General features: G+C 38.0%; 1 protein-coding gene across 1 annotated transcript in view; it reads right to left on the reverse strand.

The window, feature by feature from the left end:
• Positions 1–12527: 12527 nt before the first annotated feature.
• The window catches only part of CREBL2 (cAMP responsive element binding protein like 2), a 32046-nt gene continuing 23245 nt past the window's right edge, over positions 12528–21328 (reverse strand). Inside the window, exons 3-4 of the mRNA XM_043965762.1 lie at positions 18987–19131; positions 12528–14905 (exon numbers count right to left, since the gene is read on the reverse strand). Of these exons, the coding sequence (XP_043821697.1) occupies positions 14901–14905; positions 18987–19131 (150 nt within the window). The 3' untranslated portion in view covers positions 12528–14900. The remainder of the gene's footprint in view (positions 14906–18986; positions 19132–21328) is intronic.

Consider the following 21328-nt stretch of genomic DNA (forward strand, 5'->3'; position numbering starts at 1 on the left):
TAACCAGATATTGGTCAGGGCAGTCTGACATGTATTTAGCTAACTCTTTTCCAAATATAAAATAACCCAATAGGCTTGCCAGGAGCTATTTATAAAATATATAATGGGAATTTCCTGTCAAGGTGGCTGCCTAAAGGGAGACATTCCTCTGAGCTACCATATATCTACTCTAACAAAATCCTGAAGTTTGTACTGCAGTGAATAATGATTGAGATAAAAAACTACAGTAAATCCATTCTGCAATCCCAGAACTTCACACACATACACTCAACCATAATCCCACAGGCCGTAGGAAAAGGAATTTTCCATCAAAGCTAGTGTGATCTTTACCAGAGATGGGTCATGTATAGCCTGTGAGGTTCTGTGTATGAAATCAGCAAGAGAAGAGAAAGCCCCAGAGGAGGGGAAAAACCCTTGAGTCAAGACCTTTAAAGGCCCAAGGAATAGTAGAGGACAGGGACCAGAGACCAGTGAGTCCAGTGCCCCCAGAGCGTCATCGTTCTGCTCAGATCTTAGTATCTCAGGGCCAGGGGTTCTGATGCCCTATAGCATAGCGTCCAGAGACACAGTCCTAGGCCCAGAAAATCCAGCCTTCTGAACCTCAAAGATCAATGGAGTCTTAACCCCAAGAGGCGGAAGTCAACACAAAATCCAGAGGACTCAGCGTTGGACCAAACAAGGGAGAGCACAGCAGTGGGGAGGAGATTAGCCCTGTTACAAACCCTCAATTGAGAAACTCAAGCCAGAGAGATTAGTAAATCAAATACCAAGCAATATCAAACTTTATTGCAAATATAGAGATCCCCTGGGGAAAAAAAGGGTTGAGTAATTCCACAACAGTTGCAAGCAGACACTTAAAAGGAAAAACTAGTTTCCCACATGGATTATGTCTCTAGAAGAAATTAAATAAAGTAAAAACGCTGAAAAAATTGGACAGAGAATAAGCAGTTGAGAACAGAAAATAGTAAGCCTTCTCCAAGAAATGGATTCCCTGAGAACTAGAATAGACCAAACAGAAATCAGCTTTATGAGACAGCAAGAAATGTTAGCACAAAATCAAAACAATAAAAAAAAAATAAAAACAAACAACTAACCTGGAAAACAGGTGAAGAAGAGATCTTTTAAGAATCACCACGGGCAGCTAGGTGGCGCAGTGGATAGAGCACCAGCCCTGGAGTCAGGAGGACCTGAGTTCAAATATGACCTCAGACACTTAATACTTACTAGCTGTGTGACGCGGGGCAAGTCACTTAACCCCAATTACCTCACTAAAAAAAAAAAAGAATCACCAAACTCGTAAAAAAAAACCATGATAAAACAAAATGCCTGAGCACTCTTTTTCAAGAAATCACAAATTAAAATGTCCAGCTCTATTAGAAGCAGAGAGCAAAGTAAAGATAAAAGAAAAAATAATCCTCCAATCATCTTCTGACAGGAACTACAAATAAGAAAAGTCACAGGCATGTCACATTCAAAATCCAAATCTCCCAGGTGCAAGAAGCCAGGCTTTACCAGGCCCAGGTCACCCCCACTCTTTGTGACAGATTAAGCTAGTTCTACAGTATTGACCAATGTCTCTAGACGAGCTGTGGTACCTGGATAGTACCAGCCTGATAAGGAGAAGAAAAGCCACACCTTGCCTCTTGCTTCTAGGGAGTACAGAGGATACTAACTGTCTGTCTTAATTAGTTCTGCCACAGCTCCAGACTTAATTGCCTAGAACCCTCCTCACTCCCAAACCACAGACTTTCAATCATGGTAAGACTGTCCCTTGAGTGGTGTAATAGATACTAGGCCAGGAATTCCCCCCTTACTAACTTTAGGGGTATGAGGTAGTTTCCATTGTGTGGTGAGGAAACTGGAGAAAGGGTTTTTCCCCTTGATGTTTTGTTGTTGAATGGTATACAGCCGGCATTGGTTTAACTTGGAGTGAATAAGCATTTCTTGTAATTCAACTCCATATACCCTGCTTCTCCATGAGGAAGAAATGCTCATAATAAGTACGATCTGCTCTTACAATATACCACCTTGAATATATGTGCTTAAGAAGTCAATATGAGGGGCAGCTAGGTGGCACAGTGGATAGAGCACCGGCCCTGGAGTCAGGAGTACCTGAGTTCAAATCCGGCCTCAGACACTTAACACTCACTAGCTGTGTGACCCTGGGCAAGTCACTTAACCCCAATTGCCTCACTAAAAAAAAAAAAAAAAAGAAGAAGAAGTCAATATGAGAACTGGGGACATGGAGGGGAAGAGAAAATGCAGTCCAGATATGGGGAAAGGAAAGGAACAAGCACTTTTTTTTTTTTTTTGGTGGGGCGATGAGGGTTAAGTGACTTGCCCAGGGTCACACAGCTAGTAAATGTCAAGTGTCTGAGGCCAGATTTGAACTCAGGCCCTCCTGAATCCAGGGCCGGTGCTTTATCCATTGTGCCACCTAGCTGCCCCCAGAACAAGCACTTATTAAGTGCCGACTATGTTCTAGGCAGTTGGCTAAGCTCTTCGCAAATATCCCATATGATTCTCATCACAAGCCTTTATGACAGGTGCTACTGTTATTCCCATTTTACAGTTAAGGAAACTGAGACAGACAGGTTAAGTGACTTGTCCAGGATGGCACACAGCTAATAAGTGTCTGAGGCCGGATTTGAACTCAGGTCTTCCTGACTCCAGGCTCAGCACTATCCACTGTACCACCTAGTTGCTTCGTATGCTTATATGAAAATGGGAGATGGTGTTCCAAGTTAAAGGAATAATATACGCACCAATTTTTTTATTTTTATTTTTTGTGCTGAACCAATTTTTTCTTGAACATAAAGTCCATGAAAGGAAGTAATGTGAAATGAGTTTGGAAAGGTGGGCTAGAACCAGATTGTGAAGCATTTTAAATGTCAAAATTAACTCTTGTAGGTGGCACCCCACCCCCACCCCCAATCACTCCTCCGACTCATAGTCACACTAGCAGGTTGAGTCCCCAGAGGGGAAACTGCTTACTCAGATTCAATGGCCATGCCAAGCCTATGGTTGACGTCTCACAGATGTTCTCACAGAGCATGTCATTTCAGTTTTATGGGTTGATCTGTTGCTGGACTAGTCCAGGAAGATCGCTCAGGTTCTGGGTTGGCTCCTCACAAGTTGGGGCATGTTTAATTGTGGATCAATCAATCCTCTGAATTCCCTGAGCTCACTCTGTAATGAGTAACTGCAGTCTAGCCTTATTATGCTCAGTCGGATGCTACTGTGCTCTTTCTGATGAAGTATTATTGTCCTCTTTCAGAAAGAAAAGGTCTTCAGGGGGGCAGCTAGGTGGCGCAGTGGATAAAGCGCCGGCCCTGGATTCAGGAGGACCTGAGTTTAAATCCGGCCTCAGACACTTGACACTTACTAGCTGTGTGACCCCGGGCAAGTCACTTAACCCTCATTGCCCCGCTAAAATAAAATAAAATAAAATAAATAAATTTTTAAGTGGGATGCAGGCTGTGAGTTGCTATTTCACTTCCAGTCTGGGCAAGATAGGGAAACTTAGTGGTTTGGAAGAAGGTGCCTCCAGGACCCTGCTGGACATTGCTTTGTGTCTACCCTCCCAGACCACCTCTTAGTTTTGTGAGTATCTCTGGACTGTTTTACTGTCTTACCTATTTCATGTTTCCTTGTACTAGATTACTGGCATTCCAAACTTTCCTAAGCATACATTAAGGCACTTTCTGTTGCACTTGCTGACTCACCCAGAGGGTGAAGGTTCTACTTTACCCAGAGCCCTGAACTGAACTGGTGAGAGCGGAAGGATTTCCTTCCCTTGCTCCCTCTTTTACCAGGGCCCCGAGAAATAGGCCTGGGGAGATTTGTTTCTCTTCTGTTTCTTTTGTCCTTCTGAGTTTCAGGTGTAAGCAGCACCTACCACAACGACTTTGGAGCCAGGATTGCAGGCAGGATGGATGGTACAGCCCGCCACCTTGATGGATCCCTGGAGAAACCGGAGTGTCTGGGATGCAAAAAAAAGGGGGTTTTGGACTCAGAACTTTGACTGTGCTCTATAGTAGGGCTTCTTAAAGTTTTTCCACTCATGACCCTTTTTTGCCCAAAATATTTTTACGCGACCCCAAATATATTAGGTATTTTAAAAAGGTATACATATCCTTTTACTGTTGCCAAATTTTACACGACTCCCACATTTAATTACGTGACCCTATATGGGGCCACATTTAAGAAGCTAGGCTGTATAGGAACTGAGCTAAGCTCTGAACTCCTGCCCAGAGACAGATGTTACAAAGGGGGAGGGGAGGAGCAGAGAAGGGGGAAGGAAGATGATGCCCACAGTATTGTGGGAATAAGTTTGCATATTTGTGATTATACCTTTTGAAGTAAGTATTTCTTTGTAAAACGAAACAAACCCACAAAAATATACATTAAGACACATTGCCAGTTCTTCCTTTATTTCTTTGAATGTGTAAATTGTTTTCTTGAGACATCTTTTAAGGTATTTTTTGTAGTTTTTCCCCTGTTTTTTTTCCAGCTCTGTTACCACTTGTAGTTTAGTTAAGACACTTGTCCTACTATATATTTTTAATTATATAAGCACTCTGATTTGCTTTAAAATTTGGGACTCTGAAAAATTCTTTTTCTTCTACTATTCTTCCCTTCTATCAAGGGACATAATTAAATAATAAAAACAATTAGGTATATGGGGAAGGTTCAGGGTCTAAGGAGAAAAAGGAATAGGTTTGTTTGTTTGGGGGTTTTTTGTCTGTTTTTTGTTGTTGTTGTTCTTGTGGAGTATGAAAGGAACCTAGTTCTTGGTTCAGTCTCAGCCAACATAATTTTTTTTTACTGTAAATTGAAATATAATGGTAAGTTCAGTTCAGCTGTTAAAGTTGTCCCACAGATGGTTCTATTGATTGGGTTTTTTCCTGTATTCCAAAGGGTTCATTTTGCACTAAAAATATATGACCTTAATACTAATACAGTAGCTTCCAAGCCCAGACTCATATGGCCACTTCTTTTTTTAAGCATCTGTTCCTGCTATGACTTTAGAAGAGAAATATGGTATAATAGATTTAAAACTAGACTTGAGAATTAGCCGATTTAGGTTCTAGTCTTGAATGTCTATCAGGCAAATCAATCTCTCTGGATCTCTGTTTCCTTATTTGTAAAAATGAAGATAACATCAGTCTTATCTATTTCACAGGGCTGTCATGAAAATAAAATTATATAAAGCATGTGTAAAGATTTAGACCCATACAAATGAATGGTACTATACATAGGTGTTCCTTCCATTTTGTTCTGCCTTTAAGGAACTTCCTGTGATTCAATATGGTACGAAAATGGGGGACCAGTAACCTAAATAATGGTTGGCATTTGTACTGCTTCCATTCATCACACCCCACTAAATAACCTTCTTTTCTCCCTCTCTGAGAGGCATTAAAGTAGTACTGAAGATAAGATTTAAGAAATACCATTTTATGGTCTAGGGCTTTCAACAAGCTACCTGTCCTAGAGAATGGAATTCTTTCTCATCTAACAAAGGACCAGTGATTTTTAAAAACCCAACAACAGTGTTTTCTACCATTTTTTTGTATTTTGGTGTTTTCAACTATTCCTATGGGACACTTCTTTTCCTGTAGAGACCAAATCTCTGTGCATATTGTGGAAACAGCTTGAAAATTCATACCTGCCAAATACTGAAAACAAAGGAAACATGTTACTTGAGTAACTCTTGACCAAAGTTAGCCGTAGACAGCTGTGTTACTAAAAATAAGCCATGATTTTATATAAGCACAGAAACCAGAAGTGAGCTATCCTATGCATAGAAAACAAATCAAACTGAGGTTTTGTTTTGTTTTAAAGAATTAGGGCTCAAGATTCTGAATATACATATAGGAAAGAACTTCTATATTTTCTTTAAAAAATGTTGATTTAGGGTCAATGTGAGGAAACTAATAACCCTCTCAAGGGAGAAGGTGGTATGAAATATATCTTAGGGGATGAGGTATAGGAAGAAGCAGCATTGCTTATTTAAGGGGGTTGTGGATTTTGTGGTTTATAGATGTTCTCAACCCAAAAAAGGACTATTTATTACCATCCTTGGCATGGGGTGGTACCTTTATACTTTAAAAAAACTGTAAAGATCTTCACACAAAGACTAGAAGAACATTTGTTAGGGCCATTTTAGGATTTTTGTTCCAATATGGGTTAGACTAGACAACTTCTCAAGTTTCTACCAATGCTAAGATTCTGTTCAGCAAACCCAGTAGAGATTGGTGCTGATATTCATTATACCTTCTCTTTACATATGCGTTTGTTAGGGGGTGGGGGGATCAACTAATAAAAATTCCCACCCTCCCAAAGCTGTTTGCAGATGTTTCCTACAGGGTTACCATGTATTTTTCATAAATATTTTGGTTTCAAATTGATCTCCAGTTGGTAGCGGCTGAGAACTTTTTTTTTTTTTTTTGGTTTTGGTTTTTGTGGGGCAATGAGGGTTAAGTGACTTGCCCAGCGTCACACGGTTAGTAAGTATCAAATGTCTGAGGCTGAATTTGAACTCAGGTCCTCCTGAATCCAGGGCTGGTGCTTTATCCACTGCGCCACCTAGCTGTCCCTGAGAACTCTTTAGTGGTTATTTTTTCCCCAGACTCTCTATTAAGAAGCTAAAGATCTGTAGGATTCTTGAAAGAACAAGAGAATTGCAATTTAATTAATCCATTCATTAAGTTTGTCTAAGCAGGGGCATGCCTTTATCTTTTTCAATGTCATTGTCTTTAGAGATGCAATGAGTTCTTTCTGAAAACTTATAATAAATTTTTCAAAATTTCTCAATATCTTGGATATCAAATAAATAACTTATTTTGTTGGGGGCAGGGTTTGTCTTTTTGTGGGGGGGGGGGGCAATCAGGGTTAAGGGACTTGCCCAGGGTCGCACAGCTAGTAAGTGTCAAGTGTCTGAGGTCAGATTTGAACTCAGATTCTCCTGAATCCAGGGCCAGTGTAAATAACTCATTTTGAACTTAAATTCCTCAAATTTGGTAAAAATAGAAAATGTCAATAAACATTAAAAATAGAAAAAACTAAAATTTGGCTACATTATATGAAACAGATAATAATGTATGGGAAATACTTTCCTTAACAACACATGACTGGGGGCAGCTAGGTGGTACAGTAGATAAAGCACTGGCCCTGGATTCAGGAGGACCTGAGTTCAAATCTGGCCTCAGACACTTGACACTTACTAGCTGTATGACCCTGGGCAAGTCACTTAACCCTCATTGCCCCTCAAAAAAAAACAGGGAAAAAAATTATACATGACTGTATAATACAGACTTTGTTTATATCGTAACAAAAAATATTCTGAGAAGTGTGTTCTAGAACAGACGTATCAAACTCATAGCCCCTTATAGCCAGCAAAACTCCCTAGTACAAATGGAACCAGATAAAAAAGTAATCAGAAAATGTTTGACAAAATAAATTAAAATGTAATATAACATGGATGTTGTTAATTTGTGGTTTTCTAAATCAACATGTGGCCTACAGGGATATGTTTCTATTTGAGTTGGACATCACTGTTCTAGAAAAAAGTTGTGGCAGCTAGGTGGCACAGTGGATAAAGCATCAGCCCTGGATTCAGGAAGACCTGAGTTCAAATATGAATTCCAACACTTGACTAGCTGTGTGACCCTGGGCAAGTCACTTAACCCTCATTGCCCCACGAAGAAACAAACACAAAAAAAGTAGAGGACTTAGCATGGGCTTAATAATAAAAATGAAAATTCCTGACTCTGTTTCATGGAAACATTTCTTTCAAACTTTTGTCTTTTGTAGTGAGGAGAGTACTTCCTGTCAAAATTTCATTTTTCAGACAGATAAATGGGCTAGCCAATCAAGATTCCTTTACTGGACTTTTTCCCACATATTACCATATAGGTGTTGAAACTATTCTATAATAGAGGATTTCAGATAGTGTTGGGGTTTTCACCCTGAGTCCAAGAGCTACCCTGTGTTAAGTCTAATGATATTTAAAATTTGCCTTCCTGTTGAATTAGCTAAACATCTCTATGCCACCTATACCACTATAAGTGAGTCACAACCCATATTAGACAATATGGGTTTTATCAGGCACGTTGAAATACTCCATGTGTTGTCTAACTATATTCTATAATCATGAATTATTGGACTCCCAAAACTTTCCCACCTTGGTTTACTGCCCACCTTATAATAAAATGGAGCAGCAGAAATAAGAATGGCATAGGCCCAAATAAAATGATAGCAATGGAAACACGTGCCAACAATTACTGTGCTGATCCTTATAGAACATCAGTGATTCATAAAATTGACCCATTTACATGGAATCTGGTGAGATCCCTTTCAATTAAGGAATTAAGGGGATCATAGTGATTATGTTATGCCAGGAGCCCCCAACCTAACATACAACACATTATGTGAAAAAGTCAAACTGGCAAAAAAAATCAAGAATATACTAAATATAATAAAATTCAATCAAAACCACATAGCAATGTCTTTCTATTCCCTAATTCTATGAGAGGCAAAGGAAAAAGGATTAAAACCAAAGGAGGTGGGACAGCTAGGTGGCTCATTGGATAAAGCCTTGGATTCAGGAGGACCTGAGTTCAAATCCGACCTCAGACACTTGACACTTACTAGCTGTGTGACTCTAGGCAAGTCACTTAACCCCAACTGCCTCACCAAAAAAAAAAAAAAAAAAAAAAAAGAAAACCAAAGGAGGATACATAAGGAATTGGAGGATGAATCTGGGAAAAGAAAAATTTGGAGAAATTCGAGAGAAATTGAGGAAAATTTTGACAGAGAATAATCTCTAAGCCCAGATAATAAGGGTTGAAAGATGAAAAGAATCAAGGACAACTAAGGAGGATATAAAAAAGGCATTAAGGAAAATCAGAGAATACGATCTGAAGAGGAAGACTCAGGAAGGAAAAAAAGAGGTAGCTAGCAAAGTAAGGCAAAGTAAGCAGAACAAGTGAAGGGCAAAGCAAACTGATAGAATGGGTTTGTGGACAAATTGGTGAAACAGGAAATTAATTCAAAGCAGGAGCAGTAGATATGACTGAATTCTTTGCTTAGATTAAGGAAAAGAAGTTAAGTGGAGCTGCCAAGTAAAGAGATGATTGGCTAGCCAAAAAAAAAAAAAAAAAAGGTTTGTGCTTAAGGTTGTGATATAAACCTCCACAAGTACTTAAAATTTTAAAAGGGTGAAAAATCACGATATGGAAAATAGGAGAAACTGTGCCATGACTGGCATCAAATGTATGATATTTGTATTTCTTTGACAACCAAGTGACTTTATCTGTGTTTTAAGGGGAAGATTAGTGCAAAGGTTATTATGGATATTGAAGTGAATGAAAGTAAAATGAGGCCTCAATTGGGAAAGAGGGATCTAAGGTGGAGGGATGATTTCACCTCTTTTAGGCTCTTGGAGTGGAAGTGTCATATGAAGAAAAAGGGAAGAAAAGGGACAGCTATAAAATTGAGTTTAAAAACAGATTTCAGGGTCATTCTGAAAAAATGAGGGAGCTAGATGCTCTGAGGAAACCATTCGTCCACCAGAGAATGATTCAATAGACTCCAGAATCCATCAGTTGAGATCATCCAGTCAGATGCAGAAAAATCCGCTAAGAGGTGTAGTAGTAATTGGTGATTCCATAAGGGATACTGAGGCAGCTATTCTTTGCTCTGTTAACAAGAGAATTCTGTTGTTTTCATGTAGTATTACATATCTAAGACATAACAAAGAACCTCTTAAGGTTTATTAAAACCAGATGACAACTACCCACTTCTTGTGATTGGTGTGGTCACAAACGATACTGCCACAAAGAACCTAAAATATATTGAAAGTAATTATGGGAGCAGCTAGGTGGAGCCATGGATAGAGCACAGGCCCTGGATTCAGGAGGACCTAAGTTCAAATCTGGTCTCAGACACTTGACATTTACTAGCTGTGTGACAATGAGGAAATCATTTAACCCCAATTGCCTCACCAAAAAAAAAAAAAGTAATTATGAAGTCTTGCACAAGAGACAAATCATAGTGTTGTTCCATTCTCTCTCTCTCTTTTTTTTAAGATAGGCAATTGGGGTTAAGTGACTTGCCCAAGGTCACACAGCTAGTAAGTGTTAAGTGTCTGAGGCTAGATTTGAACTCAGGTACTCCTGACTCCAGGGCCGGTGCTCTATCCACTGTGCCACCTAGCTGCCCCTGTTCCATTCTCTTTTGCCCATTGAAGGCAAGGGATGCAGAAAAGAAAAATGGATTTTGGGGGTAAACTGGTTAAAAATTTGGGGTCTGAGAAAAGGATTTGGATTTCTGAATCACAGCTTCAAATCTCAACCAGAGATCGCATAAGCCAAATGAAGACTGGCTTATAATTGCCGTATAACTTGCAAATCTCATCAGAAAGACTTTAAACTAAAAAAGGTTGGAGGGGGGAAGACTGCCCATATTTATGTCCCACAGGGAAGAGCTACAAAGAAGGGGAAATAGCACTTGAGCTACCCAGAAGTATCTGAGAGACAAAATCCAAGAAGTGAGTAAATAAAATCTCTACAATCAAATGTCTACACACAAATGCTCAAAATGTAAGCAACAAGCAAAAGAAATTAAGGGTTCTTACCTAGGTAGGCAAATTGGATTTTATACGCATCATTGAGTCTCAGTGAGATGAAACCCATGACTAGACCATGGCTCTGGATGAGTATAACTTTTTAAAAAGGTTTAGGCACTATATATTAAGAAGACAAATTCACATGAGGAAGTCCAAGAATATAAGCAGGGAGCAGGGGGAGGCCAAAGGGGAGAATGATGGAGACTTATTTGGGTGAGGGTCAACAAAGGAAGAAGCAGAAGAGATTTTTATCATGGCAATCTGTATACCACTTGGACTGAAAGAAGAAAGAGGAGTTTGGGACACAAGTCAAAAGCCTGGCAAAGGAGGCTTCCATTATCCAGACATGTTTGTGCTCTTTCTCTGCCAGAAGCATAATAGCTAATAACGTTCTGATTCACCCTCATGACAACTTTATCCTTCAAATAACAGAGGAGCAAACGAGGGTAAATTCTAATCTGGATCTGATTCTTATCAACAGAGAGTGAACTGGTTGCTGGAGTGGAAAAGTCCAAGGAGTACAGCTAGAATGGTGAAGGGCCTTGAATCCATGAAGATCAATTGAAGGGAGTAGCTGTTTTTAACCTGGAGAAGACCCCAGAGGGCACGAGAGCTGTCTCCAAGTATCTGAAAAGTTGTCATGTAGAGGAGGGAGATGAGATTTATTCTGTTAACCCCATAGGACCAGGAAAATGGGCAGAAGTTGTAGGAGATAGGAGGAAGGAAAAACTTCCCTATGGTTAGGGCTATCCAAAAGTGTCATGGGCTACCTCTAAAGTTATCCAGTTTTCCCTCTTTAGAGGTCTCCAGGAAAAGGTTGGATACTTGTTGAATATAATTTTATATATATATGGGTTAGACTGGAGGGCTGCTAAGGTCCTTTCTAATTCTAAAATTCTGTGCTTCTGTGAGTTTAACTCTCAAAAAAAGCCAGTCACATAGTTTTTGTTGTTCAGTCACGTCTGACTTTTTATGACTATATTGGGGTTTTCTTGGTGAAGCTACTGGAGTAGTTTACCATTTCCTTCTCCAGCTCATTTTACAGATGAGAAACTGAGGCAAACAGGGTGAAGTGACTTGCCCAGGGTCACAGAGGCCAGATTTGAACTTAGGAAGATGAGTCTTCCTGAATCCAGGCCTGACACACCACCTAGCTGCCCACATAGTGTATATTATTAAAAGAAACATTTAAACAGAAATAGTTTAGTGATTTGAAGCATGAAATTGAGAGCTCCTTTTTATTTTTAATAAAAAATATAAATGTACAATACTCTTTAGAGAAATAAAAATTCCTTCAATGTCCCAGAAATAGCATGTGGTTTAAAGTCATATTTCTTTTTAAGCAATATACGTGTGTCTAATTGATTACTTGTGAAATTTACCAATTATGTTATTTACAACATTTTGTCTTTATTTCAATTAAAATTTCAGAATTCTCCTTTATAATAAGCCAAATCAGATCTATTATAATTGAAAGACAATCAATTGCTAAAAGATGGCACTGGTAAATACTGTCAGTAAGTTGGTGAACAATGATATAAATTTGCTGCAATGAAATAGATATTATACATAAAGTACTATGGAAAGATATATTTTAACCAGCTAGATTCAATTCTAAGCTTCATTATTTAGAACTCATTAAATATCATTCTCTATTGATTTGATGAGAATCCAATGCCTGGTAAAAATACATTTTCCCAGATCTTTCTTAAATAGGAAAGAAATGTGCCAATCTATATTATCCAAAGTGTGTCACAGCATGCACTATTTCAGAAACAGTGATTCTCTCATCATCTCGTGTTCTTTCTCTGCTTTTTGCTGTCCAACTACATGAGAAATGCTAGAACGTTCATAAACGCTATGCTCTTTAATTGAAATGGGACAGGAAGTGCTCCAGTTCATTTAATCAATGACATTTATTATCATACTTTAAAGTAACCAAAATACACTGACAGCACAATCCCAAAAGTACTGAAAACATTCTTTTTAAAGCCAAGGTACCTTCTCTTGGTTTCATCTGTTTGTCCACAAAGAATAAAGTGAAAGTTCTGGGAATAAAGTAAGCACAACAAATTATAATTTACTCTTACATGAATTTCATATCTTCTATGTGAGGGCAAAATTATCAGCTCTTGTAAAGATATTATAACAAAAGCTCAAATGACCCCACATGATACAGAATTACTACCAAGGAGGAAATATTTCAAGCATAACAGGCACATTCCATTGAACAACCACTTTCGTTTTGGAATAATTACATTTACAATAACTACCTGGACGGTATTCAAATGGTCTAGAAACAATGTAAACCAAGTCTTAGGGCATTTTGGAAAACATATATGATCAAGAAACCGAAAACAACAAAAACATATCCCATTTCTAAGACGTTAAATATTCTTCATCCCTTTATTGCTCCAAAACACAAAATTGGGGAGAGGGGAAAGGCTGAGCTAGTAGTCTACTACTGGTGGTATATAACTCCAAAGGTGCAAACACAAGTTTGCACTCCAAAGAACAGTGGGTTTTTAGGCTCTCAGACCAGAGGATGGCATGCCTTCCAGTCCAAAGAGAATATATATTCACTTTTGTGTTTCCAGTCATGATCCACATCATCTGCCTACAGAAGATGTGTCTTCTCTAACATTCGATAATGGACATTTGGTGAAAAAGCCAACTGATAGGGAAGAGTGGACCAATTACATATACCTGTGGTTTAGTAGTAAGAGATCATACTTCTGATTTGATTATTTAAGAAAGAGACAATGAAAAAGGACCTCATCATAGAATCAGGAGTAGAAAAATTAAACCGTATCTAGTACTTAACTTGTATTTATTTTAAACAAGTACATTTTCAAAGATTTTTATACTTTGTCATAAGCCTGATTCCTCATACTGTACCAACCCTCTGTTGGGGAAAATATAACTTCATATATATGTAGGCTTGGATATGAATGGGGAAAGTCAGTGGAAGAATTGTTCTCTGCTCCCCCTGACCTCACACATTTATGGAAGTAATGTGTTTGGCCATAACATCAATGTTTGGGCCTAACATGCGAGGCAGGAAGAGGGGTGTGGCTTGGGCAGGACCAAAGTACATTCATTTGCTCTGGGTTTTCCTTGGACACACAAGATATAGGTTTCTCTCTGGTAGATCTATCTGACTCGAACAAGTAAAGACAGACATATAATAGTCTATTGTGCCTTTCTCAGAATGGAGCACAAATCAGGCCCAATCTCGTTTAATCTCACATCAGGAAAAGAAGGTTGGTATTTTGGTTACTGTAGCAGCCATTAGAGCTATAAGCAAACTGTATGTCACCTTATTACAGATCTTGAGGTAGAAACAAGATCTTGAAGGACCAGCAGCTAATTTTAAACTATTTTCTCTAGAATAGTCTCCCAAGCTTGTTGAGTGTACAAAAAAAAAGTGTCTTAGTATCTCTTTCTTTAAATATACCTGTCTACATTCAGCAATAACAAACTGCTCACTGCATCTGAATACATGAAAAGTAATTTTAAAATCTGATTACTTTACTTGCTAATATAGATGGGGAAATTTCAATAGTGGGGAGGACAGCTACAAGAGTTTCCAAGAGAAGCTTCCCAAAATAGCTTTTCATGTGGATTGTCCCTATGGGTACAATACAACAGAAAGGTCATCACAGATTACAAAAATAGAAATGCATATAATTGTTAACACATATGCACAATTTATGCTGGAATGATGCATGACTTGTGGTTCCTGCAGGAAATATGTATTACAAATCACTCAAGTAAATTTGATAAAAGAAGTTCAGGTCCATTTTAAAGGCTGAAGACTTATAATTTAGCAAACAGCCTATCTGGTTTCTCTGAATAAGCCTATACAAAAACCAAAGCAAATGAAGTGACACCAACACACACAATTAAATGAAAAAAACATAATTAACCAATATGGAGCTAAGGTGCAAAACTACTGTTTTTTAAAATTATTGTCCTCCATGCCACATGGGATTTTCTAAGTATCACATCATGTGCAAACCTACTGTAGCTATCAACATCAAATGAAAGAGGACTGAATATTCTGAATTTTCCTGTTGTTGAAGAAGGTTAAAGCAAGGTCCTTCAACAGGTACAATTACAGATTTTGGTCAACAACTGTAGGTTAACATAAATGACCACTGAATTGTAGGTAGCAGATTAAATTCCAAAGCCCAATCTTGTCCATCCTTCATGTAATTCTGAATTTTCAATTCAGCAACTGATTCAGGAGTTTAAATGGAAATGATCTTCACCCTGAAGGAAAAAAAAAACTTTCAAAATTAAAGTAGTTTCAAGACAAACTTTAAACTTGGGATATTCTGCTTTTAACCTCAATTAGGCATCTACATGAAAAGCAATTTGTAAGATTTTTAAAAAAATATATTTGAAGACAACCAAAAATCACCTACCCAGCAGAACTGTGTATAATCTTTCAGGGGAAAAAATGGGACTTCAATGAAAAAAAAAAAGACTTTCAGGTATTCATGATGAAAAGACCTGAACTGAATAGAAAATCTGACTTTCAAATACAAGACCCTAGAGAAGCATAAAAAGGTAAACAGGAAAAAAGAAATCATGAAGGATGTTAAAAGGTTAAACTGTTTACATTTCTACATGGGAAGATGATACATCTAACTCATAAGAGCTTTCTCAGTATTAGGGCAAATGACAGAAATGAAGGGATGATATCTGTAAAGCATTTTTTTTTTGTTTATCGTTTGTTTTGGGATTTTTTTGTGGGGTGGTCAGGTTTGGTGTCTTGTGTCTGAGGCTGGATTGGGTCTCAGGTCCTCTTGGGTCCAGGGCAGGTGCTTTGTCCACTATGTCACCTAGCTGCCCCATGATGACATCTTTAGGGTAAAATGGAGGGGGGAGAGGATTGCACTGGGGGAGGGGAAAGGGGAGAGGTAGAATGTGGTGAAATCTCACAAGAAGCAGGAAAGGGTTTATGAAGTGAGGGGAGAGATGGAGGAGGAGTGGGGCCGTGAATGAGCCTTACACTCATCAGAATTAGCTCAAAGACCTTAATCTCATCAGAGTTGGCTCAAGGAAGGAATAATATACATACTCAATTGTGTGGAGTAATCTATCTAACCCTGCAGGAAAGTAGGAAGGGAAAGGGATAAGGAGGGAGGAGTGAAAGAAGGGAGGGCAGAGCAGGGGAGGAGGCAGTCAGAAAAAAAAAACACTTTTGAGGAGGAATAGGGTAAAAGAAGATAGAAAATAGAATAAATATCATGGGAAGGGAATATGATGGAGGGAAAGAGTTAACAATAGTAATTGTGAAAACCATTTTGAAGCAGAGGCAAGAGTAATGTAAAATGATGATGACGGATTGACTGATGGATTAACGATGATTGGAGGAAGATGAGGATTGACTGGTGATGAGGACTGATCGATGATGATGAGGCTTGAATGAAGAAGATGAAGTTTGATTGACAATGATGAGGATTGACTGAGGATGATGATAAGGACAGATGGTGATGATTGAGTGATGATTGGTGATGATGGCAAAACGTATAGTACTTACTTTGTTGGGCTATTGTGAAGAAAATTCTTTGTCACGTATAAGGTACTATATAAATGTTATCTACTGGGGCAGCTAGGTGGCGCAGTGGATAGAGTACCGGCCCTGGAGTCAGGAGTACCTGAGTTCAAATCTGGCCTCAGACACTTAACACTTACTAGCTGTGTGACCCTGGGCAAGTCACTTAACCTCAATTGCCTCACTTAAAAAAAATAAAAAAATAAAATAAATGTTATCTATTACTGTTGTTGCAATAATCAACCTCACGGGTTTCTTGTAAGGAAATCTCTCTTTAAAGTACTATATAAATGTAGTTTACTATTGTGAGAAAATAATGGGATTTGGCAGATATTCAAAGGCTCACCTGGAGATTAATCTAAACTGAATGAATTAAGTGAGAGTAATTGACTTTGCTGATTAGCCTACTTCAAGTTAGATTGTAAGCATACCTGGCTGGCCCTTAAGGAGGTATTGTTCTCAGAAGCTAAGGACTTTGAACTCAACTCGAGACCACCTTCAAGTCCAGTGAACCAATGGATTTGGATGACGACTACCAATCAGCTTGAAGCAATGTGAAAGGACTGCCTCTGCTCCAGACCTATAAAAAGCTTCCACACAGTTTGGGAGGAGTTCGTGGCAGAGGACTTGAGGAAGAACCAGACCAGGCTGGAACTCTAGGCTAGATAGGCCTTTTCTTAACTCCACATGTTCTCTTTTTTCTAATACCTAGTATGCTTTAATAAATGCTTAATGCCCAAAGACTGGTGCTAAAACTTCTAATTTAAGGTGAACACACATTAGAATTTTTAGACAACACATTTAGATTTGAAACATCACACTATTAAAAAAAATGATGAGCAGGATGCTATCAGAAAGACCTGGAAGAACCTGCATGAGCTGGTGCAAAGTGAAATGTACTATTTACAAAATAACAGTAATATTGTGAGATATCTGCAGTGAATGACTCAGTTATTTTCAGCAATGCAATGGTCCAAGACAACTCTGAAGGTCTTATGAAAAATGCAATCCATCTACAGAAAGAGAACTTATGATATTTGAATACAGATTGAAACATAATTTTTTTTGTTAGTTCCTTTATCTGAAGTTTTGTTTTTGTCTATTTTCTTTCACAACCTGGGTAATGTGGAAATGTTTTGCATGACCACTTATGTATTGCTTATATTGAATTGCTTGAGTTCTTGGGGATGGGGTAGGGGGATGGGGGAAAAGGGAGGGAGGAAAAGAATTTGGAACACAAAGTTTTTTTTTTTAATTGATGTCAAAATTTGTATTTTACATGTAATTTGGAAAATAAAAAATATTCGAAGAGTAATAGGTTGTTCTTCAATTCAATTTATAATCAAGATGTTTTCTGATCAAGGATAGTCATTGGAAAAAACAATTCTCTGGAACACTAGTGCATTGTTGGTGCAATTTGGAACTATGCCCAAAGGGCTATAAAACTGTGCATACCCTTTGATCCAGCAATACCACTATTAGGTCTTTATCCCAAAAAGATCATAAAAAAGGGAAAAGGACCCACATGTACAAAAATATTCATAGCTGTTCTTTTTGTGATGGCAAAGAATTGGAAATTGAGGGGATGCCTATCAATTGGGGAATGGCTGAACAAGTTGTGATATATGAATGTAATGGAATACTATTGTGCTGTAAGAAAGGAGGAACAGGCAGATTTCAGAAAAACCTGGAAAGACTTACATGAACTGATGTTGAGTGAAATGAGCAGAACCAGGAGAACAATGTACACAGTATCAACAACACTGCATGATGATCAACTGTGATAGACTTAACTCTTCTCAGGAATACAATGATCCAAGATAATTCCAAAGGACTCATGATGGAAAATGCTCTCCATGTCCAGAAAAAAGAACTGTGGAATTTGGATGCAGATTGAACCATATTGTTTCTACTTTTTTGTTTTTATTTTTTGAAGTTTTTCGCTTTCGTTTTTATTCTTTTTTCACAACATGACTAATGCAGAAATATGTTTAATGTGATTCTACAGATATAACCTATATCAGATTGCTTTTTCTCTTGGGGAAGGGAGAGAGGAGGGAGGGAGAAAATTTTGAAAGTAGAAATCTTACAAAAACAAATGTTGAAAACTATTTCTATATGTAATTAGAAAATAATAAAATACTTTTATGATAAAAAAGAAAGTTAAAAAAAGAAAAAACCAATTCTCTTCATAGAAGAATAAAACTTCAGATTAAAAAAAGGAATGTGAAAAATTGATGATGATTTATGATATTCTTCCTTTATTAATCCAAGTACTCCTGGAGCAAATGGTGGAATGACAATGTCAATATGACAAAGTAGCGTACTAAAAATACCTAAGATAACACAAGCCCCCTATCTATAAGACAGCCATTTCTAATAAAACTTTTCCCCATAAGGAGTATCAGGTATTCTTTTTTTTTTTTTTTGGTGAGGCAACTGGGGTTAAGTGACTTGCCCAGGGTCACACAGCTAGTAAGTGTCAATAGTCTGAGGCCGAATTTGAACTCAGGTACTCCTGACTCCAGGGCCGGTGCTCTATCCACTGAGCCACCTAGCTGCCCCCAGGTATTCTTTATACACTCATGTAAAACATGTTTTAATATTTAGACACTCATGCCATTTCATTTGCTCATCATAACAAATGATATCAAAATTTTGTTTTAATCTAAACTTTTGTTCTGGGAAGAGAGAGATTGAAAATAAAATACCTATCATGAAACACCTCAACAATGATCAATTTAATATGCACTGTAACAATGATCAATTTAACATGCACTGTGTACTCACAGGAATTGTTATTGGCTTCTGTTTTTACAGCCTTGGTATGTCTGCTTGAGTTCTGCTGAGATTTGCTCTGTTCCTCTCCAGTTAAGAGAGCTTTTATTTCAGAGGGGATTTTTCCTTGATCCATTGCCATGCACCATTGCTTGTACTGAAATAATGTAAAATATATTTAAGCAAAATTCAGTCAAGTCATGTTCTTTTTTTAATTAAAGAAGTTTATTAATGCTTTTTAACAGCCATTTCTAAAAGAAAACATTACATTTTAGGTCATTCTCATTACTCAAAGTATGGTTAAGCCAATAAAGTGGTAGTAGCAGAGAAATAAATGCAATGCCAAAGCCCCATATAAATCCAAAGGTTAAGAAAAGACAAACTTTAGTCATGATGTAAATGGATGAAATCAGAGTTCCTAGATGGCTCTTGTACCTAGAGGGTAAGATTTCATGGGGAACCAATTTTATTATAAGGAAGGTTCGATGGACAACATATTTAAGGTCTCTAAGTAGTGATGACAATAACAACTGCTCTGAGGCTCAGGGATCACCTGCATGGTGAAGGTGTTTCTTATGTTAAAAAAAAATCAGTATTTATAAGCATTTTGGACATGGCTAAAACATCTGAGCTATCTCAGGATGAGAATCAAAAAGACTTCTTATCCATTAAGGCTCTTTAGTATTTAAATTCTGAATGATTTTAGCATTTTTTTCTTTAATCTTCAAGTTCTGGATTTTGGTTATGACATTCCTGGGATATTTCATTTTAGGGTTTTAGGAGGCAATTGGTGGATTCTATTTTCATTTTGGCCAGTGTCATTAGATTGCAGAGGAAGTAGAGGTAAGGTCTAAGGAGACTAAGTAAGCAGTAAGACTAAGTAGAAGACTGAGTAAGGTAGGGGTAACCAGGTTATGCAAGAGCAAATGTCTTGGAGGTGACAGGGAGCTACTGGAGTTTATTGAATGGGGACGGGGAGAAGATGTGATATGGTCAGACCTATATTTTAGGAAGATCAATTTGGCAGCTGAGTGAAGGATGGATTGGATGGGGAGAGACATGAAGAAGGAAGACTAACCAAGTTATTGCAATTATCTAGGAGTGAAGTGATGAAAACCTACACTAGGGTAATAGCAGTGTCAAAGGAGAGAAAAAAGTATGTGTAGTAATGGAAGCTCTTTTCATGAGAGTAGAGAATTGGAAACTGAAGATGTGGCCATCAAGTGGAGAATGGCTAAACAAGTTAAATGGACTTAAGTGATGGGATGCTATTGTGCTGTAAGAAATGACGAAGGGGATGGTCTTAGAGAAAGCTGAGAAGATTTATTTGAACTGAGGCAAAGTGAAGTGAGCAAAATCAGGAGAATAATTTATACAATAACAATAATACTATAAAGACACGCAACTTTGAAAGACAGGAACTCTGCTAAACACAATGGTATCATTTCTAGAGAACTCATGATAAAATATACTGTCTATTCCCAGAGAAAGAGAAGTGTGGGACTCAGTGCAAACTGAAGTACTTTTTTCCCCCAACTTGTCTAATGCAGAAATTTGTTTTGCTTGACTATACATGTCTTAAACCACTTTCATTTTTGTTGCTTTCCTAGTGGGTAGGAGTGTAAAGAGAAAAGGAGGTGGAGGGGAGAGAATTCAGAACTGAAAATAAAATAAAATAGATTTTTAAAAAAAGTAGTAATGACAATACTTGGCATTGATTGGATGTTGAGATGTGTCAAAGAAAGTGAAGAGTCATGGTGAGGCAATATGATAGTTGGAAAGAGACATAGATAGACAAGCAGATCTGAGAGTCATATACACAGAATGATCACTGAAATCATGGAAGCTGATGAGATCATTGAGTGAAATATCATAGAAGCAAAAGAAAATAAGGCCCAGAACAGAGCCTTGGGAGGACTCCATGGTTAGTGAGCATGGCAGAGAACAAGAGATCAGACAAGGGAACCAGGAGAGGGCGGTGTCACCAAAACCATGAGAAAAGGGAGACTGAAAGTATCAAAGACTTCAGGGAAACCAAGAAGGTTGAGAATTGAGAAAAGAATTAAAATGAATATCACACAGATGGCAATGGAGAGACACAAGATGGATGCGAGCAGTTTGTAACATATAACCAATGAACAACTCAGAAGAAAAATAGGAGTAAAAGGCATCATTAAGGAATGATCAAATGTGATCTCACTGATTCATGAATGCCCCCTAATGATGTAGAGCACAGCATATCCATACATGCCCATCCTGTATAAGACTTATCCATGTCCTCCCAAAAGCTCTCCACAGGGGGTCTACCCAGTGTCATAGAGGCTTTCCTTTATTTCTCTTGCTATTGTGAGGGT

The sequence above is a fragment of the Dromiciops gliroides genome, chromosome 5 (genome assembly GCF_019393635.1).
Source record: "Dromiciops gliroides isolate mDroGli1 chromosome 5, mDroGli1.pri, whole genome shotgun sequence".
Lineage (NCBI taxonomy): Eukaryota > Metazoa > Chordata > Mammalia > Microbiotheria > Microbiotheriidae > Dromiciops > Dromiciops gliroides.